General features: G+C 49.6%; 1 protein-coding gene across 7 annotated transcripts; it reads left to right on the top strand.

The window, feature by feature from the left end:
• Window positions 1–27,130, top strand: MAVS (mitochondrial antiviral signaling protein). Of its 7 annotated transcripts, XM_032351303.1 has the most exons (11): window positions 1–81; window positions 3,592–3,783; window positions 4,966–5,140; window positions 6,306–6,484; window positions 7,154–7,310; window positions 9,139–9,650; window positions 10,581–10,922; window positions 12,391–12,486; window positions 12,934–13,046; window positions 25,302–25,403; window positions 26,879–27,130. In XM_032351303.1, exons 2-11 carry the CDS (start codon window positions 3,664–3,666, stop codon window positions 26,892–26,894), a joined length of 1,812 nt encoding a protein of 603 aa, XP_032207194.1. In that variant the 5' UTR covers window positions 1–81; window positions 3,592–3,663; the 3' UTR covers window positions 26,895–27,130. The 7 variants fall into 7 exon arrangements, with proteins under 7 accessions (XP_032207194.1, XP_032207197.1, XP_032207196.1 ...); XM_032351306.1 differs by lacking the exon at window positions 12,934–13,046 and having other exon boundaries at window positions 26,879–27,129; XM_032351305.1 differs by lacking the exons at window positions 25,302–25,403; window positions 26,879–27,130 and adding an exon at window positions 17,123–17,246.

The raw sequence follows: 27,130 nt of genomic DNA on the forward strand, positions 1-27,130 counted from the left end.
CCCGCCGCGCCCCCTCCCTGTTGGGGAGGGTTCCGGAGTGTCCGCGGAGGTCGGCGGGTCGCGGAGTGGTGGCTACCCGAGGTAAGTTAGCCGTCCTGGGCCCTCTGTCCCGTCGGCTCAGGGCACGCGGATCCCGTTCGGGGAGGTGGCCAGCGGAGTCAAGAGCCGAGTGGGACTCGGAGTCCGCCCGGGCGCTCGGGGGTCAGGGACGCCACTGGGTGCGTGGGGCTGGGGAAGAGCCCACGAGCAGTTCGCCGCAGCGAGGACTCCACGAGCCTCAGCCAGCCCCGGGGGTGGCGCGGGGCGTCTGCCCGGACTGGAGGGGAAGTTGGGCGGGAAGAAGGCAGGCGCCGGTTGCGGAGCTCCTGCAGCCTCCCCGCAGGCCAAGGGTGACTCCGGGGCGAGGCCTGGCCCGGGCGCGCCAACCTCCCGGAGCCGGGGCCGCGCCTACAAGTCTGGGGCCGCCGTCCTCCGCGGAGCCATGACAGTTCTTGGGGGTGACAGCTGCTCAGAACAGCCTCCCTCCCTCAGCGAGCCTGGTCCCGGTCCCATCCAGCAATCGGAGCCCAGTCGGTGAGGCCTCGCCCCTCTGGGCCGGTGGTTATTTCTTTCCTGGACGCTCTCAGAGCCTCCGGGGCGTTCGGGGAGACAGCTCTCCTCGCAGCGTCGGTCAGCCCTTCTCTGAGACCGGAAGGAGATGCTGGGAAAACAAAAACAAAAACAAATAAAAAAAATCGACGTTCTCGTGTGCATGCTGTGGAGTCGCAAAAACTTTTGGAAGTACAGTCAACAACCTGAGAACCGAGACTGCCATAGAGGGAATGCACTCGGGCTTGTCTGAACGATTTATAGCTCTTTCAAGAGAAGGGACTAAATGTTTCAGCCTCACGGGCACATCCTCACACAACTCCCCTCACACAAGCCGTGCCCTCGGTCCCTCTGGGGCTGTGAGTCTCACTTGCTGCAGCAGGGCCTATATTCTGCAAGGTGTTATGGTGAGCTGCAAAGAGGCAGCAGGTCCTGGATTCAAATCCTGCCAGGGCCACTGGTCTGCTTGTGCAACCTGGCATCATTTCTCCTCTCCTAAATGAAAGAAACTTAGGATGGGCCCGCCTATAGTGGACCGGTGAATAAATGTGAACAAATATGGGCTTCCTTTCTTTTTGGTTGGAGCATGTTATACTTCATACTCCCCACCCCCACCCCCTTTTTAAAAGGTATTATTTATTTGTCAGAGGGAGAGAGCAGGGGGAGCGGCAGGCCGAGGGAGAACTGGCCGAGCAAGGAGCCTGCTTCCAGACTCAATCCCAGGACCCTAGGATCATGACCTGAGTTGAAGGGAGATGCTTCACCAACTGAGCCACCCAGGAGTCCCCATACTTCCCAAACTCTTATGCCTAAGGGCTGAGGCTCAGATGCAGAAGAATGTATTACTTGACTCTCTCCTGGTATGTCTCTGGATGCCATGGAAGAGAAGGAGAAAGGATCATTTAGCCACCTTAGAGTTGTTCTTTGCTCACCTCCTGAAGGCTCAGAGGAGCCCGCCCCCCCCCCCAAATCGCCTTGATCCTCTTGACCTCTGTCATTAACACATTAACCAGCAGGAATGTCGCCCCTGGTGGCTAACAAAGCAAGGCATGTAACATGAGGCTATAAGGCCTAGAGTCCGCCCACACCAGGCACCTATGTGTTTGCTCCAGCCTGACCCTCTGTCTTCTGACCCCTTCCTTCCTACAAAACCTACTTGGACATGTTCCAGCATCTTAAGCTTCACTTGTTCAAAATGGAGCTTTGGAGACCTCTCTGTACCACAGCTTCTCCACCAGATTCTCTAGCCTGCCTGAATGGCACCCTCCATCCACCAACACCTGAGCATCCTTGATTCTTCTCTCTTCCTCACTTCCCACATCCGCAGCACACCAGGAACCCAAGCACCTCTCACCACCTCCCAGGGCAGCATTCCCGCCATCCCCATCTTGTGGCCCCTTCCTTTAGCCTCCTGATTTATCTCCCTGCTTCCATCCTGGTCCCTCCACAGTCCAGGTTTTCACAACTACCAGGGAGGTCTTTAACAAAAGTTCAGTCCTCTCCCTTCCCTGCTCAGAACCCCCTGATGGCCTCCCATCTCACTCCAAAAAACCCCCCCAAAATAACCTCCAAAGTCCTTTCCTGCAACACCCCACATGAGCCACCTCTCCTAACCTCCTTGATCTTGATCTCTGCCCCTCCCCCTAGCTTTCTAAACCTGGACCCCTCAGACCCGTTTTCTGTTCTTCAAACATGCCAAGCTCATTTATGCCTTAGGACTTCTAATTTGCTGTGCCGCCCTCCAACCCCCACCCCCAGAGCTGATCTTGTTATAGCCCAGAAGGCCTCAGCTCAAATGTCAGGGATTCAGAAAGACTTCCCTGACCACCTCCATCCATGCAACATACCTTTCTCCAGGGGTTCTGTCTCATTACCCTGCTTTATTTTCCATGATTAATGTCTGGAATTCTTATTTATGTATATGTTTACTCATTTGTTATCTGTCCCACCCCAATAGAATATAAATTGGATGATGGCAGAGATCTTGTCCCTCTTATTCCCTGCAGCTCTCCCTGAGGGGGGAGGCAGGTAAGAAACTCGCAGACAACCCCATCTATAATTGCAAAGTGTGGTAAGTGCTACCTAAGCAACTAGTAGCAATTGCTAGTAATTGAGGCACTTCTAAATGTGAACCTTATGTGGTTGAACTATTGTGTTGTCAAAACAAGCTCTCTAAGCCATTTTAGGGGTGAAGAGAAACCTGCAAAGGACTGGTAATTTGCCCCAGATCACACAGTGAGTGGAACCAGCCTCCTACCCTAAGAACATGTATGCAACAAGCCTTAATGGTGGGCTTGCAGTCATGTTCTAGAAAGAACCTGATCCTGGAGGCTGAAGACTTCTGTTTTTTGCTCTTCCACTAACTAGCAAGCCCCTTAATTTCTTGGTACTTTGTTTTCTTCACATTTAAAGTAGGATGATCTTATTATTATTTTGGGCTTTTCTTTTTTTTTTTTTCCTGGTACACACCAGGGAAGCAGCACTTCTTGGTGGAGCCCACGTGCTGTCAGCAGCTAGGGGCACAAACAGACCTTGGGACAAGGGCAGGGAGCCAGAGCCCTTCCCAACACTGACCAGTCTGCAGGGAAGAAATGGGGCCTAGAGCTGGATCTGATTTCTTTTGGTCATCAATTCATTTTTTTTTAAAGATTTTATTTATTTATTTGGCAGAGATCACAAGTAGGCAGAGAGGCAGGCAGAGGTGGGGGGGGGCAGGCTCCCCGCTGAGCAGAGAGCCGGATGCAGGGCTCGATCCCAGGACCCTGGCACCATGACCTGAGCTGAAAGCAGAGGCTTTGACCCACTGAGCCACCCAGGTGCCCCAGTCATCAATTCGTTTTTAAGCAAATTTCTTGAGGGCCTCTGGGACTCAGGCAGTCATAAAATTAGACGATTAAAGAAAGAAGCAAGCACTCCAGAGAATTGAGAAAGAAAGGAATCATTGCCTTTTGTCCCACCCCATTCCCAACTCTGTTACCATACGTGGTATGCTTTCTTTTCCAGCCTTTTTACCCCCCCTCTCCATTTGTCCTTTTATGGGCCAGAACCCGCCATCACTTCAGAACCTAGACAGCGATGACGTTTGCGGAGGAAAAGACTTACGAGTATATCCGCTACCATTACAGCAGTTTTGTCGACCGCATTCATGTTCTGGAGATACTGCCTTACCTGTCCTGCCTCACCACAAGTGACCAGGTGAGCTGGGGGCATGGGACTCTGACTGACTCGGTGCAGGGGCATGGGGCTCGGAGCTTTCCGCCAAAGCCAGGGCCAACTCCTTCCTTCTCCATCTTCTGCATCCTGCTTCTTGACCTTGACGCTTCTCTACCTTGCAGAATGAAGTGTGGTTCAGGCTGGCCTTTTCCCACGTAGCTGAGCTCCCTCTTGCGTCCATACGGTGTAGTGCTAAAAAAGTAGGGTGCTGGCTGCCTGAGATGTCTGGGCTTCGGTCCCCTCACGTGCTCCCCTCGAGACTTTCCTTGACGTCGTCTCTTGTCATTGTTCCTGCTCAGTGTTGACTCCATTCACCTTATCACGGGACCCTGTCCTGACAGGGAGCCCAGGGCTCAGTTTTGACAGCTCGCGGGAGCCAGGCTGCCCTAGCCTCTCAGAACTGGCTGTAGCCCCAAGTGAAGTGGGGCTGGCCGCCTCCCAGTTCTAGCTGCTCCCAGTGGCTCTGGCTCTCTGCTGCCACCACGCGGCTGTGCTGATGGTGGTGCGGGCCTGTGGCTGTTGGGATTCGGGCCCCCTCCCTGGAATTAGGGGGCATAGGGGGTGCCTCCTGACTAGTTCTGCAGGATATGTTTCCTATGGGTCTTCGTTTCTGCTCTCTGTTTGCCCGTCTGCATGTGGGAATTCAGTGCCCATAAAACCTCCTCTGCCCTGAGACTCCTTATCAGAGTCTCCCAGCATCCCAGCCTCCTGATTCTTAGCATTGGCTTCCTCTCTCTGTCCCTTTACCTCCTTTTCGTCTTCTGTTTCCTCTGTACCTTTCCTCTGCTGTTAATCCAAACCCTTTCTTTTTGCCTTCGGGGCTACCTGAGCAAACCCCAGGCTTTGGTGAAGGACTAACTAGGATCTGTCCGTAGGGTCTTTGTTACCTTATTTCTGCTAAGCTTGTTTCCTCACCAGTAGAGTCGGGACAGTAGCTCTCAGCATCCTGAGCACAGGGCCTGGCACACAGTAAGAGCCTGTTTCCTGGTAACTGCCTTTAAACTTGGGCCCAAACACTGGCCTTGTCCTGGGCTCTGACCGAGTTTCAGATGGCTGCCTTGCTCTTGGGGCTACTTGGAGCCTCTCTCTGCAACTGTCCCCTCCTGAGTGGGGAAGGGGCCAGGGCCCCCTGGCTTGAGCAGGGCAGCTGGCTGTGTCTTCCAGGACCGACTGCGGGCCTCTTGCCAGCTCTCTGGGAACCAGGGCACCCTCTGGGAGCTCTTCAACAGCCTTCGGCGGCGGATCGGCTGGGTGGAGTCCCTCATCAGTGCACTGAGGGCCTGTGAGCTGGTGGATCTTGCTGACGAAGTAGCTCGCATCTACCACAGCAACCTGCCCGGTGAGCTTCCTGCTGTGGCCCTCCTTGTGGAACCCCTGTTAGTTCCCTTGGCCTCCATTCAGCCTCTCCCCTCCCCTCTGTACTCCTGCCTCCCTCTGTCACTTTCCCTCCCATGACTCTTACGCGGTAGACAAACCTGGGTGTGGATCACAGCTTAGCTTCTTGTTAGCCATGTCCCTTCGGCCAAGTCCCTTAATTTCTCTAAACCTCAGTCTTCCCCTCTGTAAAATGGGACTCACGGCCAGACATCTACATTGTAGGACTGTGGTTGGTACCACGAGATGATGGATGTGGGACTGGACACCTCCCATGTGCTCACCAGATGGGACTTCCTCTAATTTTTGTGGCTGTGACATTTGCCTCCCTCCTCTTTCTCACTTCCTCTTGTCTCTCGTTCAGCTGACGGCCTTCTCTCCACTCTTCTCTACTCTTCCCTTCCCCCTCACTGTCTCCTCTTTCTTCCTCATGGCTTCCTTCCTTCCTTTCCCTCATCCCTTCCTCTCCCCCTTGCTTCCCCTGGAGTCTTCTCAGTCCTCCACCCCAGCCGCAGAGTTACCCTTCCGGGCCAAGCGGCCAGAGGGGTCTGGTGAGGTCAGGTCGGAGGGGTCGTAACAGGAAGAAAATTCAAGCCAGCCCTATTTATGTTTTAGACTAGAGACAACTCCTGAGACCCTGACGAGATTTACAGCCTTAGAAGAGCCTCCTGTTTGCTTTTCTTATTTTTTTTTCTTTCCCTCCCTCCCTCTCTCTCCCTCCCTTCCATCCTTCTTTCTGAGGGGTCAGTTAAGGGGGACAGCCACCAACAAAGAGGAGGAGAAAGCCACTGGGTTCCAGAATGACAAGGGAGAGAGAAGTGGTGACCGCTGACCCAGTCTGGGTTGTGAGAGGCTTGTGGAGTGCCCCCCAGGGCCCCCCCAACCTCTCCCACCCCACTCCTTCTACCTCTCCTGGTTTTTGTCCTCCCTACCTTCCTCTCTCCCTCCCGCTACTGCCTCCCACTCAATGAGTCTTGTCTCTTCTAAGTACACCCTACATCAGGACAGCTTTGGGAGTTGGGGGTGGGGGCTGATAGTCATTGACCTGGGGGTCCAGGAGCACGCAGGCCTTTCCTGTCATTGGGAGCATCCATGATTCCCCCTTGACATCACTCTGTCTTTGCCTCCAGGGGTCCGGAACCGGCCTCCAGCCCCAGTGGAGCCACAGTTAGTTCCTGCTGAGGTTCCACGGTCCTCTAAACCTGCTGTGGCCCCCAGGGCCCCCCACAACGGCTACAGAGAGGAGGAGCCAAGTCCAAGTTTCCCCTTGCCAGTCCAGGACACCCAGCCATCAGAGTTCCCGGAAGAGGTGTGTCCTCACAGTCTACTTTGGGCCTCCTGCTTTTGTGTTCCTATCTTTCCAGCTTCTAGAAGCTCTCTTCTCTCCCAACCACAAACCATGTGTAATCTCTGCTCGGAACCTCAGGGCTCCCTCGGTGGAGGTAGGTTCCAAACCAGCTTTCAGACTGCTGAGTTGGGCTTCACCCTGTGGTAGTGCTCACTCCTCTTACCAGCCAGCTGTGAAGCCACAGTTTTGTGGTCTTTGCAGTGGTTTGTGTGACGAGGTGAGCTACATCGAGGGACCAGGAAATGAACAGTGGAGAGGTACTGGGGAAGCAGGAGGTAATGGGGTGGTTGGAGTACTTATTTCCAGTAAAGCTGATTCAGAGCAGAAATGGCTGATTCTGTTGGGACGTCCAGGAGATGTCAGACCATGAACTTGAAGCCCAAGAAAGGGGTCTGTGCAATAGTATCAGAGAGGGGAACCTTTTACAGGGCAAGGCAGATGAATAGAGACTCCCCATGGGATGGTGTGTGTTTTTGGTGAGGTAGGTTCCTGTAGACAGGGTCTGGCAATGACCAAAGCCCGGGCTAGGGGCTTCCTCAGTTTCTGTACTCCGTGCTATGGGCTGAGACCTGTAGGAGATGCCCACTCCTGGGAAAAGCAATTGCCTCATTTGTATTTTCCCTCTTGCAGAGTTCAAAGAAAGTCCCACCGATGCCCCATTCTGGGGATGTCCTGAGGAGGCCCGCTGGTTCCCTGGAGTCCTCCTCTGACATGGCGGCCTTCAACCCTCTGACCTCCAGTGGACATCAAGAGCAGGACACAGAACTAGGCAGTGCCCACACACCAGGTATGTGTGGAATCTGGAGTTCTGGGGCCTCTCCAACCTCCCAGTGAGGGTGAAGACTTAGAGTTGCCCTCCTTGGACAGGAGGCAAGGGGGAATAAAGGGAGTTTACCTCAGGGAGCAACTCAGTTCCTTAGAGGGCATATCCATATTTTCTGTGTAGCAAACTGTTCCAACATTTAGTGGCTTAAAATATAATGATTTAGCTCATGATTCTGTGGGTTAGCAATTTGGGCTGGTTCAGGGTAGTTCTTCAGGTCTCGGCTGAATTCCCTCTTGTATACACGTTGATGCCCAAACACACGTATGCTCTGCTGGGGCACCTTGGTTCTCTTCAGCTAGTCCTTGTCCTTCACCAGACAAGTCTGTTTCATGGCAGCTGAGCAGAATTCTGAGAGAGCAGGCTCCTGGGCAAAGACTCACCCTGGCAGTTTCATCCTGCCTCATTCTGTGAGCCAAAGCAGGTCACGGAGGCCAGCGCAGAGTCAAGGAGTCAGGAAATAGACTCCATCCCTGGATGAGAGGACTGACAGTCACATTGCAGAGGGTGTGGATACAGGTAAGGGAAGAGGATTAGGGCTATTTTGGGACTCTACCAAGAGGACTGACTCTGCAGGGGTTCTCCAGGACCTGGAGGACATTGCAGAAGGCCTGGGCCACCTACTGGCAGGGGAGCCCTACCCCAAATGGGGATCTAGCTCCCAGGGAATCACTAAAACTTCTCAGTCCCCAGAGAAAGTAAGATTTTCATCAGGTAAGGGCCTGGACCCCAAACCAGATCTCAGCGCTCCCTCTTGGGAATATAGAAGACGTCTACTCTGACCTCCCAGGCTGGCATTTCTCTGCATCATTATTTCCCAAACTGTATTCCATGGAACATTATGACCTGCCCCGCGTTTGGTGCCCCTGGGACAGCCACAAGGCACATGAACAGTTAGAGGCTCAGAGAAGCCACTTTAGTGGCCTACACTCCTGCCACCCTAGAATTCTTCCCCCAGCACCTGTTTATACTTTGCAATGTCAGCTTGCCATAAAACACCTTTCAGGAAACGCTGATGTGGACCAGAGAGGCAAAGGGCACTTAGATTTCAGTACCTGCACAGATACAGGTCCCACAAGATTCTGTTGTGTGTTAGATTGGAGAGGGTCAGGTGGTACATCAGAATGACTCCTGGCCTTTGTCAGCTGTAGGGCCTGGCATGTGTGTTCTCAGAGTTCCACAGGGAAAGCCTTTATGGACTGTCACCACCTGCTTCCTCCTGCTTGTCCCAGTTTAAGCCCTCGTGTCAGGGGTGGCTTGGTCCCTGCACCCTTTGCCCCGGAGTCCATAGGTCTCCTGGGAGATTTGCGCACACTGGGGGCTCACTGGGCCTCTGGTGCCCTGTGACTGCTAGGAGCTCTTCTGCCTGGTCCAGAATTGCTCCTACAGGCGGGGAGGGGAAGGTGGCAGAGGGAGGAGCATCCAGAATTTCTCCCAAGATAAGGAGCAGACACAGGAGGAAAGGAGGGTGTCCCAGGCAGGAGAAGAAAGAGCAGAGGATAATGAGTGATCTTTAAGCTCCTAGATGCTATTAGGGAGAGGGACCATTTCACTCTTAGAAGACTCGGCTTTAGGTCAAGGACTAAGGATATATAGGACCAAGGACCCGGGCCTGGGCACAGTGACCAAAGGGACTGTGGAGATTCCCTGGGTAAGAAGTTGGGGGGCTTGGAGGCAGTAGGGACTTGAGCTAGGGCACAGTGGCTCTTCAGCCTTCTGATCCCAGGGTGACTGTGATTTTAGAGTAACGGTCCTGTGATTTGTGTCTCCCCTTTTATTTTGCCCCCTGCAGGCACGGCCTCCAGCCTCCCCTCATCCCGTGGGCCTGTGTCTCCATCTGTCTCCTTTCAGCCCCTGAGCCGTTCCACCCACAGGGCGAGCCGTTTGCCTGCACCTTCCGCGTCAGCGCCATCTGCTGGCACCTCCTCCTCATCCATGGGCTTGGCCTGTGCGGGGGGCGCTGGTGACCACCGTGAGGCCGGCATCTGCTCCACGGGGCCTGGGGTGTCCACAAGCTCACTGACCACCAGCATTGCGTCCTCCAGGGTTCCTGCCAGCTCAGCACTTGACAGAGCAGTGCCTTCCAAGTTGCCTGCCAGCTCAAAACCCTCCGGGGCAGTAGCCACTAATGTGCTCACAAGTCTGCCACCGTCCAAACTACCCATCAACTCAGTGCGTGTTGGCACAGCAGCACCCAGAGTGCCTACAGGCTTGGTGCCCGAGCCCAGGATGTCCACAAGCACGGTGCCCAGCAAGGCGCCCGCCAGCACTGTGCCCACCGTCAGGAGCCACACACCCTCAGGGGTGAGTCTTTGCGCTGTCCAGCAGTGATCCAGGCTTTTCCCTCTAGCCCTGTCCTTGGACGCTTTCCAGTCCCCAGTCCGTCTCTAGCCTGGGATATCCCAGTGCTGCTCCTCAAGGGTGTAGGGCTAGCTGAGATCTAGCATACACCCTTTAGAGTAATAATAATCCTTCAAGCCCCTGAGTGCAGATGCCTTGGGACGGTTGGGCATGATGGCCATCCCCCTGGTCATGTGCCTTAGCCCATTTAGAGCTTGCAGCTACCCATGGAGCTCAGTAGTGTGTGTTGCAGACTGAACAATGAGGGGCAGCATGGGGTGGCCTGCCTGCCTCAGTTCCCTGCTCCTTACCACTGGAATATCCAGTCTGCCCCACCACGAGCCAGTCCTTACTGACTGCAGTCTTAGATGGGACTAACATGCTGGAGGTAGCCACACTGATGCAGCAGTGCGCCCCCCCCCCCCACCCACCGCTTCATGGCTGGGGCAAGCCCTTGCAGCCCTGTAGCTGCTGTCTGCCTGGAGCAACCAAGTCCAGGGGACCCTTTAGGCCCATGGCAGGGCTCTGACGCTGTGGCTGCTCCATGGCCCTCCACCCAGGCAGAACATCAGAGTGGCATGGGGCCATAGCGAACAAGGGCTCCAGGAGGGTGGGGGTGAACTTACAGGCAGGCCAGTGAGTAGCAAGAGGGGTACATTGGAGAAAGTCACCACTGGTACCCAGCCAGCAGAGCCTTGGACCCTGAATCCCCCACTGCCCTCCCGTACCATCAGTGGGTTGAATCTCCAAGAGGGGGCGGCTTCCTTTCTGGACTTTGGGCTGGGAATTGGAGGGTTGGAATGCTAGTTCATGGCCTGGCTGGAAATGGGGTCATGCAACTTGGCTGTCTCCCTGCCATCCCCAGTCCCTTTCAGCCCCTCCTTTCTTTCCCAGGAGACTGCAGGAGCTCCAGGGCCCACCATCTCCACCAGAGACAGCTTGCCCGAACCAAACCCCAGCTCTTCTGGCTGGGAGTCCGAGTTGGAGCTGAGCAAGCCAGGCTGTCTGGCCTCCCGGGTAGACAGTGAGCCATTCTCGGGCTGCTCTGCGGACCTGGCCCTCAGCTACAGCAAGTCGTTGGACGCGGGGCCTGACAATGCCCCAGAGGAGAACGAGTACCAGTCGGTAGATTCCATAAGGATCCAAGTGACCCAGGACCCCAGCGTTGACCTGCTGGAGGGTAATCCTGGGCCGCGTGCCACCCCGGAGCCCCTGGAGGAGGAGGATTACATCCAGGTCAGCACCTGGGCTCCGTGGCTCAGGGCAGCTGCTACTGGGGTGTTCCTGGCCTTGTTCCTGACAGTGGTCTACAGGCGGCGCCTGCTCCAGTGAAGCCTCTGGGTCCTCTGTGCTGGGAATCTGCTCCCTTTCCCAGAGGACATCCAGCCCAAGCACGGACTGTGCTGTCTTCCCGACTTGTCCCTTTTGTGGGGCTGGTGGAGCCTGGGTCAGAGGGGAGCCAGGGGGCCTCAGGCCACATTTCTGTCCCAGCTCATGCCCTCTCCATGTGCTACAGACCTTGCCTACCCTGCAATCTGGATTATCACCTTTATTCTCTGGAGGAGGTGAGGTACGCCCATCCAGGCTGTATACCCATTTGTCTGAGTCCACAGATCAAGAAGTACCACTGGTTGGCAATGCCCCCTATCCTGCCCCTGTGCTGGGTGGCTAGCAGATGTGCAGCGTCGGTGGTGGGGCAGGGCGGACCTCCACAGGACCTTGCTCCAGACCCCAAAAGCCCAGCCATTGCTCTAGGAGCATCAGGGTGGTCCATCTCCAGGGACATGGCTGCTTGTGGTCCCTCAAGAGGTGGAGGAGGTCCAGACATTCTCCTGGACCTTGGGGAATGTAAGCTGCTGGGCTAAGGACTGCCTCTGAAGCCTCTTTCCAGCCTCCTCACCCCCATCTTCCTTTCCTTCCCTTCTGGTCTCTATGCTCTTTAGCTGGGAGGAGGGCGGATTTGGGGAGGAGAGGCCTGCCAGGCAGAGCTCAGACCAAGGTTTGGATTTCAGCTCCACCCCTTCCTGGGCTGTGTGGCCTTGGCAGATGGTCAGACTTCTCTGGTCTTGCTTCTGCACATGGACAGTGAGTATCATGGCGCATCTCCACTGGGTTCTTCTGAGATTGAAGCACACAAGTGTTTGTCAAGTGCCTGACCCAGAGTCGGTGAACCCTGACAACTCCCCCTACCTCTCCCCTGTGCCGCCTGGTAGACACGAGGGTAGCAGAGGCAGAGTGCCCAGTGAGTCAGGGTGCTGCTCTGTAGTGTAGGGTGGGCCTGTACCCCACTCTTAACTTTCACTCACTCTGTGCTCTGTCCCTCTGCGCTCTTGATTAACCTCTCTGTGCCTCTGTTTCCTCAGCTGTAAAATGGGGATGAAATACTAAAACTTCTATGTGTAAGAAAATAGATCTTCCAGTGTGGTGAGGATTAAATGATTTTATCTACACCAATCTTAGAATGGTTCCTGGCATTTATTAAGGGTTGGGTACATGCTGTTATAAACATGGAGGGGCTGGAGCGCTTGGCTACAAGCTTACAAGGCAGATTCAGATCCTACAGCCTCCATTGTCCTGTGCACTGAGTCACTGGCGGGTGGGAAAGGAGGCACACCCCCTGGGGCAGCTGTGCAGGGTGAGGGTTGGGGTGCCTCTCCGGCAGCCAGATGGATTGGGGAATATCTTCATGGGTGTTTTTTTCCAGGCAGCCATCTCTGGAACCCCAGGAGCCACTTCCATTCCTGTGCTCTGCAAGAGACAAAAGCTAGCTCCTGGGGAGGTACCCCCAAACTGTCAGCTGGTAGGTTCTCGACCCTGCTTTGGCTGCTACAGCCTTGCTTTATAGGTGGCTTCAGTGACCTCTACCTTGAGTGACCTGTCCCTTTCCCTCTAAACTTTTCCTTAAGATTTTATTTATTTATTTGACAGAGAGAAACGGTGAGAGAGGGAACACAAGAAGCAGAGGGAGTGGGAGAGGGGGAAGGGCCCAATCCCAGGACCCTGGGATCATGACCTGGGCTGAAGGCAGACACTTACCGACCCAGGTGCCCCTAAACATCTTTTCAACCCTCACTCTGAACCCAACAGCCTGCACCCTGAAACTAGGAGAGGTCCCTACGCAAGCTGTCTGGACCACTCCTTGTCACCCTTGCTCTTAGCCAGCCCTCTGTGCTCTCCCTCCCTCTCAGATACCCGGGTCAGTAAGAAGTTCATGCACCGGTATAGTTTTAATGTGTGACTTTCCCAGGGTAGCTTTGGAAAAGATTATCTCAAGAAAGCAATGTATAGTCCCAAAGGATGCTACTTTGTTGGTGGAATTTCAAACAGTGACCAGCCGTGTGGGAGACACCTTTCGGTAAGGTACATAGGAATCATTCAGGGACCTACGAGGCACTTTTCACCTGATGCTGCCCAGGAGCCCTAATCTGGCCTGAAACAGCAGGCCTGTTTTGGCTCTTGTCAACCAAAGGCCTCTAAAATGCCAACTTCAAGCAGGGTTGGGAATTGGCCAGAGTAATGAGGCCTGTGGCCAGGAGATGTCTTGGGATAGTTGATACGATGTTTCTGATTTCAGAAATCCTGGGTTTGGAGTATGGCTTTCAGCCGCAGGAGGGGGTGCATAGGAGGGTGATACAGATAGGTTACCCCCATCACCATGACCTGGACCATATGGAGGCCAGAACCCCAGGAAGGGAGAGAGGACGTCTGCCCCCAGTGTGAGGCCCAGCCACCTATCCTTGGAGGCTTGGGAGAACACACTTCACCTCAGGGAAAAGGCTGGGGTGGGGCCAGAGGCCCAGCGCTGTCCCAAGTCCCAGTGGGTTAGGGCGGACTCAGCAGCCGTCAGAGTACCCTCTTCACCTTCTCTCTCCCGCTGAAACATTTTCCTCAAAACCCAAGAGCCACCACGGCTTTCCTCCCCGTGGGAAACATAGACCTTGTTTGATGGCCTACCAAAGCCAGACCAGTGCTGTGCCCTCACCCTGTTTTCCTTGCTGGATACACTCAGATTTCATCTGATTTAGGGGGAATTTCTGGTTAAGAGATCAAGAAGATGGCCCTTACCCTCCTGGGCTTTGGGTTATTCACAGATTCTTTCAAGAGACATTGTTTATTATGAAAAACTTTCACATACAAAATAGAACATAAGAAAATGTATATCAGAAATAAATGTAAGAGAAAATAGAATGAGAACACGCCCCCCACCCCCAGCCCATGCCCATCATCCAGCTTCAACAATTATGGACTGATAGCCAGTCTTGTTCATTCCTGCCTGTTTTCCCCTTTCTCTGTACTGGTTCCTTTTTACTCAGAGACTGAGGAGTGCAGAAAACCAAGGGGCGAGGCACACTTGGCTGGGAGAATCTTTTTTTTTTTTTTTTTTTAAATTTACCATCATATGCCATTTATTCCTTCCTTGTTTAAGAACAGGCAAAACTGGGGCAACTGGGTGGCTCAGTGGGTTAAGCCTCTGCTTTTGGCTTGGGTCATGGTCTCAGGGTCCTGGGATCAAGCCCCGAGTCAGGCTCTCTGCTCAGCGGGGAGCCTGCTGCCCCCTCTCTCTCTGCCTGCCTCTCTGCCTACTTGTGATCTCTGTCTGTCAAATAAATAAACAAAATCTTAAAAAAAAAAAAACCAGGCAAAACTATGCTGTCAAATGAAGAAGGAGTGGAGATATCAGCTGGGAGAATTTTTGATAAAGGCAGTCTGTTTCCTGCCGAGGCAGCATTAGGCATTCCCTTCTTAGTTGCTTGGTCTCTGTGGGGGAAATCCCATGTGAAGCTGTTCAAAGAGTGAGCAGCATTGGGTTCCCATCTTAGTGAGAGGAGACCAAAGGGGGTGCCTCCATGGACAAGGTCCTTGGAGGGGTCCTTGGAGGGGTCTGGCTATGCTCCTGTCCCAGAGAGGCGACATCTGGGTATGTCCAGTGGCAGCTTGCCATTGCATCGGGGGCCTCTGCCAGGCTCTAATAGAACCCTTCCAGGAGGCAGAAATGACCTATCTGGGATAGATTCAAATTTCACAGTATATCTCTTGCTCTCTAGGAGTCTCCTAGGAATGGAGTCATTCAGGCCTTGAGGTCACTTGCTCTCTGTGAATTGGCCTCACCTTCCCCCAGCGAAAGTAGTGTTTGGCATTCCTGATCTAATCTGTGCTAGAAGTGACTAGTCTCCATGGATGAGAATCCCATGTTTCCCCTCTGCTCACCTTTCTGTTTTCTTCGCTGTAGCCTAGGGCCATGAGGCTTACACTTGGTATCGGGCACAGTCCCCCAGCATTCTGCACTCCCGCAGCAGCTGGTGACAATGATAGTAATACCCAAGGCTGCTGCTTTCCCCATACCTTGCTGTGTGCCAGGCACTGGACTAAGCATTTTACACAGATCAACTCGCTCAGTCCTCAGCCCTAGGCAAGGGGCACCATTCTGACCCAATGTATATAGCTAGTCTGCAACACTGGGAGGGAGCAAGGACCAGAGGAGAACGTGCAAGGGAACGCTGTGACCCCAACCCCCAGACCTAGAAGTTTCCTACTCTTGCTCATGACCCACAGCTGTTTGCATGTCTGGAGCTGGGGACCCCATTTAAAACAAGATCTTACACCATCACGTTCCTGTCTGGTGTGCCAAGATCTGCCCAGTGTTGCGATAGTGTAATAATGTGCAATATTATAACTAATGGTCTGAAGGATGTTGTAACAATAGGACTGTCATCACTGTGTGTGCATGATTGGTGCCCAGGCTTAATGGCCTGAGGCTCTGAGAGGCAAGGCAGGGGGCACAGGCTACAATGCCCGGCCTCCAGAGGCCAGTTTGGTGTAGCAAACATCTATCTATCTATCTATCTATCTATCTATCTATCTATTTATTTTATTTATTTATTTGACAGAGATCACAAGTAGGCAGAGAGGCAGGCAGAGAGAGAGAGGCAGGCTGAGAGAGACGGGGAGGCAGGCTTCCCACTGAGCAGAGAGCCCCATGCGGGGCTCCATCCCAGAACCCTGGGATCATGACCTGAGCCGAAGGCAGAGCCTTTAACCCACTGAACCACCCAGGCAGCCTGCAAACATTATTTATTAAAGGATTCTCCGTGGGGCACCTGGCTGGCTCAGTCAGTGGAGTGTGCAACTCTTGATCTTGGGGTTGTGGATTTGAGCCCCATGTCAGGTGTAGAGATTACTTAAAAATTAAAAACATTAAGGATTCTCCAGTGCTGGATCTAAAGCCTAAAAGGAGTAAGACCCCTGCTTACCTTCCAGTGGTTGGGAATGGCTCACAAAGTGAGTTGCAATTAGGCTTTCATATCATACTTTCATGTCCTTATACAATGATTTGCACCTACTGTGCACAGAGTATTGGGAAAGGCATCAGAGACAGAATGAGAAAGCAAAGACCTCACTCTATGGGCCCCCTTCCACTACCCATTGTTTCCAATACAATAGTGAGTTGTCTAAAGGAGTGCTCCTGAAGCAAGCTGGTGGTAGGGAGGAGGCACAAGTGTTGTTTCCATCAGTTATGTACTACTAATAATTACTGTAACCAAATCCAGGGAAACAGTAATACTTAGAGCCTACAGGGAATCAGAGGAATGCGAAGTGTAAATTTACAAAGACACCCAAGCAGAAAGGCTACAATCAAAGGGTCTGGCAAGATCACATGTCAGTGAAAACAGAGCAGTTGAAACTTTCAGAGGCTGGGGGGGAATAGAAGTTGATAAAACGTTTGCAACCTGGCAGTAGCTTACTGAAATTGACCGTGGATGTAGCAATTCCATGCTCCGGTATGAACAGCACAGCAAGGAGAGCTTCGGTATACCAAGGGATGTGTGCAAGAATGTTTCTTCCTTCCCCCCTTCCTTCCTTCCTTCCTTCCTTCCTTCCTTCCTTCCTTCCTTCCTTCCTTCCTTCCTTCCTTCCTTCCTTCCTTTCTCTCTCCCTTTCTTCCTTTCCTCCTCCTCCTCCTCCTCCTCCTTCTTCTTCTTCCTCCTCCTCTTGTTCTTCCTCCTCCTCCTCTTCTTCTTTGTCTTCCTCTTCTTCTTCTTCTTAGTGCAAGAATGTTTCTAACTGTGATGTTTATAATAGCCCCAAACTGGAATCAGCCCAAAGGGCTCTCCAGGCTAGAATGGATATAGGAGCTGTGGTAACATCACAAAATAGAATACTGGGATATAGCAATGAGTACGAATGAAGACCTTGCTCTACACAATATGGGTAGATCTCACAGACCTGGTGTTGAGCAAGAGAAGTCAGTACACACACAAGAAGTCCTCACTGTGGGATTCTGTTCCCATAAAAAGTACAGAAATAAGCAAAAATGATCCATGGCATTGACGGTCAGACTGGTTACCTTTGGGAGGGATAGAGGCAGGAAGGGACATTCTGGAGGGTGGCTCTACCTCCTGATTTGGAGGAGATAGAGTATGATGTTCTGTGTCCAGACTCCTGCTGCAGATACAGAAATACACCAAGATCACCTAAATGAGAACAAACAGAGGCTCTTCTTTCAGAGCTTGCAGAAGAGTCAGCTACCATCATCACTTGGATTTGGCAGGAAGGGACTCAAAGGCAGGGAGGGGAAAGTGTCCCAGTGGGAAAGAAAGGGAAGCTCCAGGTATGTTATGATTGGAGATGGTTTACCTGGGAGGGACGCTGGAGGCTGGCTAGCTAGAGGGGGCACCTCTGTGGTTGGTTGGGGAATTTGGTTTCTCTGGTTGGTCCTGAGTTGGTAGAGATAAGGTGTGGTGGGGACTGGGAAGAAGCTGCCAGACACTGAGTCCTAGTTGTACTGGGCCCACCGCTGCAGTTCTGGGGTGTATTAGCATGTGCACGCGCGCATACACACAGTGATGATAGTCCTATTCTTACAACACCCCTGAGACCACTAGTTATAATATTGGGCATTATTACAGTATCGCAACATGGGGCAGATCTTGGCACACCGGGAGGAACGTGTTGGTGTGAAGTCTCATTTTAAATGGGGTTAAATTGTGGTTTGGCTTTCCAGGCTGGTTACTGCAGAGATTTGGGGTCAGAGTTCTAGTGTCATACCTGGTCTGGCCCATGATCGTTTGCATATTCAGTCTCTCAGAGGGAAGAGTATGGGCACCGAGGGGGGCCTCCCCTGCTGGAATGGGAGGTGGGTTGTCACATACATATTTCCTCCAGCTCCCTCTCCCTCCCCATGGCCTGGGGGCCTGCCTGTGAGGGTGAGACCCCCTGCTCCAAGTCTTTGCTGAGCTATCACACCCACCAAGTGTCTTTTTCCTTTAGGTCTGGCGTAAAGCCCAGCTGCAATTGGAAGGCTTCTTTGGTCAGACCTCTCTCATTTATTAGGCTTTCTAAGTTCCCATGGCTTGCCTCAAACCCTGCAGGGTAAATTCTCATCGCCTTGCCTGTATTTTAAAAGCCTATACTGAGTATCTTTTCTTCTACATATTCAATATTGTTTCTATAAAAAAACAACAAAAACAGCATCCAAAGTACCCGCCCCCACCAAATACAACTTTTTATTTGAAGTAACACATACATACTGGAAAGTGTACTGAGAAAGAAATTAAGGAATCTGTGGCAAGAAGGGTGGAGGCGGGCAGAGAGAGCAGGGGGTGGGGGGAAGGTGAAGAAGGGGAGGAAGCCCTGGGTTCTAATTCTGGGTCCACAGCCAACTCATGGCATCCCTTATCCTCCTGGACCCACAAACAGTGGGTGATGTCAAATCCTTGCTCCTCAAATCCTTCTTCTCCAAGGCTCAGTCCCATCAGCCCTTGAGTGTCCTTGGCTCGGTTGGCTGTATAGACTTCCTTCCCCTCCTGTTTTCTCTCCCCACGTCCCCAGGTGCCGTTCCACACCATCTGAATCACTGATTTCCTAGCAATCAGACTCTCTCTTCTATTTAATCAATTCACTTGTATTTAACATAAGAAGAAAGCAAAAATCCTTTCATTATCGCATGCAGCTGGAAATCGGCTTCTTGCAGGAGGCCTCTCCAAAGGAATGGGGAAAAAGAGAAACTGGTAATTGTTGAAAGAATGACTTCTTTGCCTACTCGCTGTCACGACATCCTGAGAATTGTGGGTCCACATTACTCATTTGTAGTCATGCTACTATTATTACTTCTAGAACTTACAATCCTTGGACATTTCCTTCATTCAGCTTGCTGTTATGAAGGTCTACGATGACCAGATGTCAGCTTGTAGCGAGGCTACTGCAGTACGGAGCTTTCAATCCGGGTGGCTCGATCAGGACCTTTCCCCCTTTACCCCACTGCCTTCACTGTCAGGAGTTTTCCGTTCTCAGGGTGTGGGGCGGCCTGCTACCTTCTGGACTTGGCTCAGTGCACTCCTTCCCACCCAGTCCAGCAGCAGCCAATCTCCCCCTTTGAATATTCACCTTCTTTATAATCTAGTCTCTTTATTTATTTATTTATTTATTTTTAAAGATTTTATTTATTTATTTGACAGAGAGAGATCACAAGTAGGCAGAGAGGCAGGCAGAGAGAGAGAGGAGGAAGCAGGCTCCCTGCTGAGCAGAGAGCCCGATACGGGACTCGATCCCAGGACCCTGAGATCATCATGACCTGAGCCAAAGGCAGAGGCTTAACCCATTGAGCCATCCAGGCGCCCCAGTCTCTTTATTTATTTTTTATTTAAAAGTTTTTTTGTTTGTTTAAGTAATCTCTGTACCTCACATGGGGCCCAAACTCATGAGACTGGGATGAAGAGTTGCACGCTTTTCCGACTGAGCCAGGCACAGGTGCCCTTAATCTAGTCTCTTTAAAATTTAAAAAAATATATATTTATTTGACAGAGAGATAGCAAGAGAGAGAAAGAGAGCAAGCGCACAAGCAGGGGGAGCTGCAGGCAGAGGGAAAGGGAGAAGCAGGCCCCCCGCTAAGCAAGGAGCCCGATGCAGGGCTCCATCCCAGGATGCTGGGATCATGACCCGACCTGAAGGCAGATGCCCAACCGACTGAGCCACCCAGGTGTCCCCAAAACATCTTTTAATTACACAGGGAATACATGAAAATGTGCTTACTACAAAAAATCAAAACCCCAAACCAAGCAGTTTTTAGGCTGGAGATTCTCAAACTTCAGTGTAGATACCACTCCCTTGGGGATCTTGTGAAAGGCCGGTGCTGGCACGTGCAGTCACTACGTTTCTGAAGAGACTTTTTTCCTTCCAAGATTTTAGTTAAATTCAAGTTAGTTAACATACAGTGTAGTATTCGTTTCAGGAGTAGAATTTAATGATTCTATATTACCCAGTGCTCGACACAACAAGTGTGCTCCTTGATTCCCATCACCCAGTCACCCTATCCCTGGACCTACCTAACCTCCAGCCACCCTGTTTGTTTTCTATAGTTAAGAGTCTCTAGGGTGCCTGGGTGGCTCAGTGGGTTAAAGCCTCTGCCTTCGGCTCAGGTCATGATCCCAGGGTCCTGGGATCAAGCCCCACATCTGGCTCTCTGCTCAGCAGGGAGCCTGCTTCCTCCTCTCTCTGCTTGCCTCTCTGCTGACTTGTGCTCTCTGTCTGTCAAATAAATTTAAAAAAAAAGTCTCTTATGGTCTGTCTCCCTCTCTGTTTTTATCTTATTTTGTTTTTCCTTCCCTTCCCCTGTGTTCACGTGGTTTGTTTCTTAAACTCCACATAGGAGTGAAATCATACGGTATTTTTCTTTCTCTGGCTTAGTTTGCTTAGCATAATACCATCCATGTTGTTGCAAATGGCAAGATTTCATTCTTTTTGATGGGTGAGTAATATTCTATCACTTCTTTATCCATTCATCAGGCAATGGACATTGGAGCTCTTTCCATAATTTGGCTATTGTTGATAGTGCTGCCATAAACACTGGGGGGTGTGTGCCCCTTTGAAACTGTGTTTTTGTATCCTTTGGATAAATACCTAGTAGTGCAATCGCTGGGTTGTAAGGCAGTTCTATTTTTAAAATATATTTTATTTATGGGGCACCTGGGTAGCTTAGTCGCTAAGCATCTGCCTTTGGCTCAGGTCAGGATCCCAGAGTCCTGGGATCAAGCCCCATGTTGGGCTCCCTGCTCCTCGGACAGCCTGCTTCTTCCTCTCCCACTCCCCCTGCTTATGTTCCTTCTCTTGCTGTCTCTCTGTCAAATAAATAAAATCTTTAAAATATATGTATGTGTGTGTATATGTGTATATATATATACACACACACATATATAATTTATACATATATAATTTATGCATATATATATAATTTATTTATTCAGAGCACCAGTGAGGTGGGAAGGGGGAGAAGGAGAGGGAGAATCTCCAGCTGACTCTGAGCTGAAGGTGGAGCCTGACATGGGGCTTGATCTCATGACGCTGAGATCATGACCTAAGCTGAAATCAAGAGTTGGATGCTTAACTGACTGAGCCACCTAGATGCTCCTATAGTTTTAATAATTTGAAAATTACTTTATTTTTATTTTTTATTTTATTAAAAGATTTTATTTATTTATTTGACAGACAGAGATCACAAGTAGGCAGAGAGGCAGGCAGAGAGAGAGGAAGGGAAGCAGGCTTCCTGCCTAGCAGAGAGCCCGATTCAGGCCTCCATCCCAGGACCCTGGAATCATGACCTGAGCTGAAGGCAGAGGCTTTAACCCACTGAGCCACCCAGCCACCCCGAAAATTGCTTTCCATACTAGAATGCAAATGCACTGAGGTGTTTAACATTTTGAGGAACCTCCTTACTGTTCTCCAGAGTGGTTGCACAGTTTGCATTCCCACCAAGAGTATAAGAGTGTTCTCCTTTCTCAGCATCCTTGCCAACATCTGTTGTTTCCTGAGTCATTGACTTTAGCTATTCTAATAGGTGTGAAGTGGTATCTCACTGTGGTTTTGATTTGTATTTCTCTGATGCCAAGTGATGTGAAGCACCATTCATGTGTCTGTTGGCCATTTGTATGTCTTCTTTGGGTAAGTGTTCATGTCTCCTGCCCATTTCTTAACTGGATTATTTATTTTTGGGGTGTTGAGTTTGATAAGTTTTTTTTATAGATTTTGGATACTAGGCCTTTCTCCAATATGTCATTTGCAAATATCTTCTCCCATTTTTTTTTTTTAAAGATTTTATTTATTTATTTGACAGAGAGAAATCACAAGCAGATGGAGAGGCAGGCAGAGAGAGAGAGAGAGGGAAGCAGGCTCCCTGCCGAGCAGAGAGCCCGATGCGGGACTCGATCCCAGGACCCTGAGATCATGACCTGAGCCGAAGGCAGCGGCTTAACCCACTGAGCCACCCAGGCGCCCTCTTCTCCCATTTTGAAGGTTACCTTTTAGTTTTGTTGATTGTTTCCTCAGCTATGCAGAAGCTTTTTATCTTGATGAAGTCCCAACAGTTCATTTTTCCTTTTGTTTCCCTTGCCTCCAGAGATGTGCCTATTAAGAAGTGCTATGGCTGAGGTCAAAGGGGTTGCTGCCTCTGTTTTCTCCTCTAAAATTTTGGTGGTTTATTGTCTCACATTTTGGTCTTTCATGTAAGAAGACTTTTTTGAGTTAAAAACAAAGAATAGTAGTTGAAAATGCCCTTCACTCTCCTGTAAGTTTGAGAGACATCATTCTTTGCCTTTGCCTATGTACTGTGCCATTTGATAATCCTAACTTAATCCCATCTGTGGCTTGGGAGTGAGGACTCTCTGTTCATAGCAGTGGGGTGCAGGGTCTCCTAGCCTCTAGACTCTTCTATAGCTCCTCATAGAACCCCACAAAGTATTGTTGCCAAGTTTACTAGGTCTTTGTTGAATTGAATTTAGTTCATACAGCAATCCAAATGATTTGGTCCTTGTTTCAGTTGATTGAGGATCCTCGACTTCTGAGTTTTTCTCCACCATGTGCAGGATGACCCACCCAAATCACTGATGAAATGGAGAACAGGGCAAATCCAGAGCCAGAGCCCCACACAGTGCCACTGAAGACCATTGGCCAACCAGCCTCATCAGTTGACCTCACCATTACTCAATCAGTATTCTACGCTCCCTATCGTCATCTACTAGTTAAGAGTAAATATAACACCGGGCACCTGAGTGGCTCAGTTGCTTGAGCATCCAACTCTTGATTTCAGCTCAGGTCGTGATCTCAGGGCTGTGAGATCAAGCTCCAAGTCAGGCTCTCTGCTTGTCCCTCCCCCTCTGCTCTTCCCCCCATGCTCTCTTTCTCTCTCTCCAAGATAAAGAAATAAATTCTTTTTTTTTTTTAAAGATTTTATTTATTTATTTGACAGACAGAGATCACAAGTAGGCAGAGAGACAGGCAGAGAGAGAAGGGGAAGCAGGCTCCCCGCTGAGCAGAGAGCCCGATGCGGGGCTCGATCCCAGGACCCTGGGATCATGACCTGAGCCGAAAGCAGAGGCTTCAACCCACTGAGCCACCCAGGTGCCCCAAGAAATAAATAAATTCTTTTAATAAAAGAGTACATATAACAATTCTAGTGGAGGTGTATCTGCTAATGAATGCTGCAAAAGAGAAATCAGGCCAATAATTAATAGCGTAAAACAACACATTTCGTATCTCATGGTTTCTGTGGGTTAGGATTTCAGGTGCAGGCTCACTGGGTCCTTTGGCTCAGGGTCTCTAATGTGTTGGCTGGGGCTGCAGCCATCTCAGGGTTCAACCTGGAGAGGAGGATTCACCTCCAAACTACTCTTTTTTTTTTTTTTTTAAGATTTTATTTATTTATTTGACAGACAGAGATCACAAGTAGGCAGAGATGCAGGCAGAGAGAGAGGGAGAAGCAGGCTCCCCGCTGAGCAGAGAGCCCGAAGTAGGGCTCGATCCCAGGACCCTGAGACCATGACCTGAGCCCAAGGCAGAGGCCCAACCCATTGAGCCACACAGGCGCCCCTTGTGGTTGTTTCAGGGTACAGTTCCTTCAGTTCCTTTCTGAATTGTTGCTCTGAGAGCTTCACTTCCTGTTGGCTGTTGGCTGTTGGCTGTTGGCCAGAGGCCGCCTGCCCTCCATTCCTTGCTGCATGAGCCTCTCCGTAAAGCAGCTCCCAACATACTATCTTGCTTCATTAGAACAAGCAGGAGAAAAGAGCTAGAGAGAGCACAACAGAAGTCATAGTCTTTCTTAAATTAACCTTAGAAGTGATATCTCATCACTTTTGTAAATTGCACTCACAGGGCAATTTACCAGGACATGGGGACCATTGGGAGTACCACTGTAGAAGTTTTCTGCTATAGAAAGGGAAGTTGACTCTGACCTGCAACAGGACATATATATGAATTCTTTGACCCAGCAATCCCATTTCTAGAAATCTAAGCCCAAAATACACTGGCGAAAATAAACAAAGATATATGTACAAGGCTAATCATTATGCCACACTTTGTAAGTAGCAAAAGACTCAAGGGACACCAGGGTGGCTCAGTTGGTTAAGCATCTGCCTTTGATTCAGGTCATGATCTCAGGGTCATAAGATCGAGCCCCGCATCGGGGCTCCCTGCTCATCAGGAAGCCTGCTTTTCCCTCTCCCCGCTGCCCCTGCTTATGTTCTCCCTCCCTGTCTCCCTCTCTCTAATAAATAAATAAAATCTTTTAAAAGAAGGAAGAGATGGAAAATGTATCTTTTATTTAAGAAAAAAAGCTTTTAGTTAAGAGTTGAGTCTTGGTATCCCATGTGACTCTACTGGGAGAGGACTTTAGAAACCTGGGCCTGGTTTCATCTGGACTTTGCCTCACATAGCTTTCCCTTTGCAGATATTGGTTTGCATCCTTTCCCTGTAACAAATCTTAGCCACGAGTACTACTAAAACCAAAAGCATTTGGACTGGAATCTCTTGTCTGTTTTCATGAAAGTGTAAACCAAAGCTTGATCGCAAAAATGGTTACCTATAAAGAAAGGGCAGGAACAGAAAAGAGGGTTCAAGGACAGAAGCTAGACTTTTCTGGATGTACCTTCTTTTGTAGATTTGACTTTGGAACCATGTTACTGTTTTACATAATTATATAACAAAGTTAAATTTAAGATTTTTTTATTTTGGGGAGGCTGGCTGGCTCAGTTGGAAGAGCATGTGACTCTTGATCTTGGGGTTGTGAGTTTGAGCCCCACGATGGATGGAAAGATTACTTAAATAAAACTTAAAAAAGAAAAAGATGTTTTGTAGCCTTAAAAATGGGGCAAAAAGAACTCAATTGTGTATTGAATTGATGCCTGAATCACACAGAGAGGAATTATTTCAACTTTAAAACACAACAGTTTGATTTTTCATCTGTAGTGCAATATATCCTTAAGACAAAAAAAACTGCAAGGAAATGTTAAACAGTATTTAGTAACCATCTTGTTGGTGATAATATTGGTATTTTTATTCTGAAACTATTATCTCTAATGATAAAGCAAATAAGTAGTGAATGTTGTTAAGAACTTGGATTTTTTAGGACAAGATAAAAGAGAAATATAAAACCAAAGGAATTATGTAAAAACTCTAGAACCTTAAAAATGAATGGAAAAATATTAATATAAATGTATGATATATTTTTCTCTTTATAAAAGTAGGTTTTCTATCTATATGCTAAAATGGCCTAGAAATTGAACAACCCAGTAGCAATGTGCACTCCTGGTGTCCAAATTGTGACCTCTAAACATCATTTCCTACTGATAGGAACAATTACTCCTTGGAGAAATGTCTGATTCAAGATCTGGACAGGAGATTTCTAGAGTTGAGGCTGGAACCTCTCATCATATCAGAGAACAAGAAAGCTGTGTAAGACTATCAGAGTCACGTTTAAATGATTATGGAGTCAATCTGAAGGGCTTCCATTGACCAAATGTGGCGCCAATTTGAACATCAAAAAGAAGAGTGATTCCAATGGATTGAAATTCACCAAATATGTTTTAAAATGCATGAGTTCACAATAACACTAAAAAGAAAGTTATTCTTTTTTTTATTTTTATTTTTTTATTTTTTTAAGATTTTATTTATTTGACAGAGAGCGATCACAAGTAGGCAGAGAGGCAGGCAGAGAGAGAGGAGGAAGCAGGCTCCCTGCCAAGCAGACAGCCGGATGCGGGGCTCGATCCCAGGACTCTGGGATCTTGACCTGAGCAAAAGGCAGAGGCTTAACCCACTGAGCTACCCAGGCGCCCCAAGAAAGTCATTCATTATCTGGTTATCTGATGACAAGAAAGTCATCAGATAACCATTATCTGGTTATCTGGTGACAAGAAAGTCATGTATTCTTAGTCACCTCAAGAAGACACTAGAGGGGCGCCTGGGTGGCTCAGTGGGTTAAGCCGCTGCCTTCGGCTCAGGTCATGATCTCGGGGTCCTGGGGTCGAGTCCCGCATCGGGCTCTCTGCTCAGCAGGGAGCCTGCTTCCCTCTCTCTCTCTGCCTGCCTCTCTGTCTACCTGTGACCTCTCTCTGTCAAATAAATAAATAAAATCTTAAAAAAAAAAAAGAAGACACTAGAAAACCAATTCATTCTGAAAACTGGTCACTAAAGAGAATCAATTCTGCTTTAAAAAAAAAAAATAGAAAAAAATGGGGTTCCTGGCTGGCTCAGTAGAGCATGCAACTCTTGATCTTCCTTTTTTAAAAAGACTCATTTATTTATTTGAGAGAGAGAGCAGGAGCAGAGGGAAAGGGAGAGAGAGAATCTCAAGCAGGCTCCAGACCTAACTGGAGACTGACTCGGAGTCTTGATCTTACTATCCCGAGATCATAATCTGAGCCAAAAACCAAAACTGGGTGCTCAACTGACTGAATCACCCAGGCACCCCATGCTACTCTTGATCTTGAGGTTGTGGGTTCGAGCCCCACATTGGGTATAGAGATTACTTAGAGGTTAAAAAAAAAAAAAAAAGAATCAGGGGCACCTGGATGGCACAGTTGGTTGAAAGTCTGACTCAGTTTCAGCTTGGTCACGGTCTCGGGGTCATGGGATTGAGTCCTGAACTGGGCTCTACACTCAGTGCGGAGTCTGCTTGGGACTCTCTCTGCCTCTTCCTCTGCGCCCCTTCCCCCATATGCAGGCTCTCTCTCTCAAGTGAATAAATAAATCTTTAAAAAAAATCAGTCTTGCCTTTTCTATAGAAGTTATACTTCAGGATACCAAAGAGCTGATGGATAAAAGTTCTTTATAAAAGAATTCCAATTAATTAAGTGCAGAAGAGATAAAAGAATTAGAATATCACAATTTTGCACCCCCTAATAAAATAATGGCTATATCACCATTAGGCAATGTCACCAATAGTTGCTGAATCCAGGAGGTAAAAAGCTGATGGAGAACTTTATAATGGATGGACCAATCTGATGTTCCCTGAACCAAATGACCAATCTTAACATCTCAAAAAGAGGTAATAATGCAAGTAAGTAGTGAATGTTATGAACTAGGATTTTCCTGTTCTGATGAGACAAATAAGAAATAAATAGCACCACCAATGATGAATTGTTTTAAATAAAGCAAACCTGAATCTAATCAAGACTTTA

Source organism: Mustela erminea, chromosome 7 (genome assembly GCF_009829155.1).
Source record: "Mustela erminea isolate mMusErm1 chromosome 7, mMusErm1.Pri, whole genome shotgun sequence".
Lineage (NCBI taxonomy): Eukaryota > Metazoa > Chordata > Mammalia > Carnivora > Mustelidae > Mustela > Mustela erminea.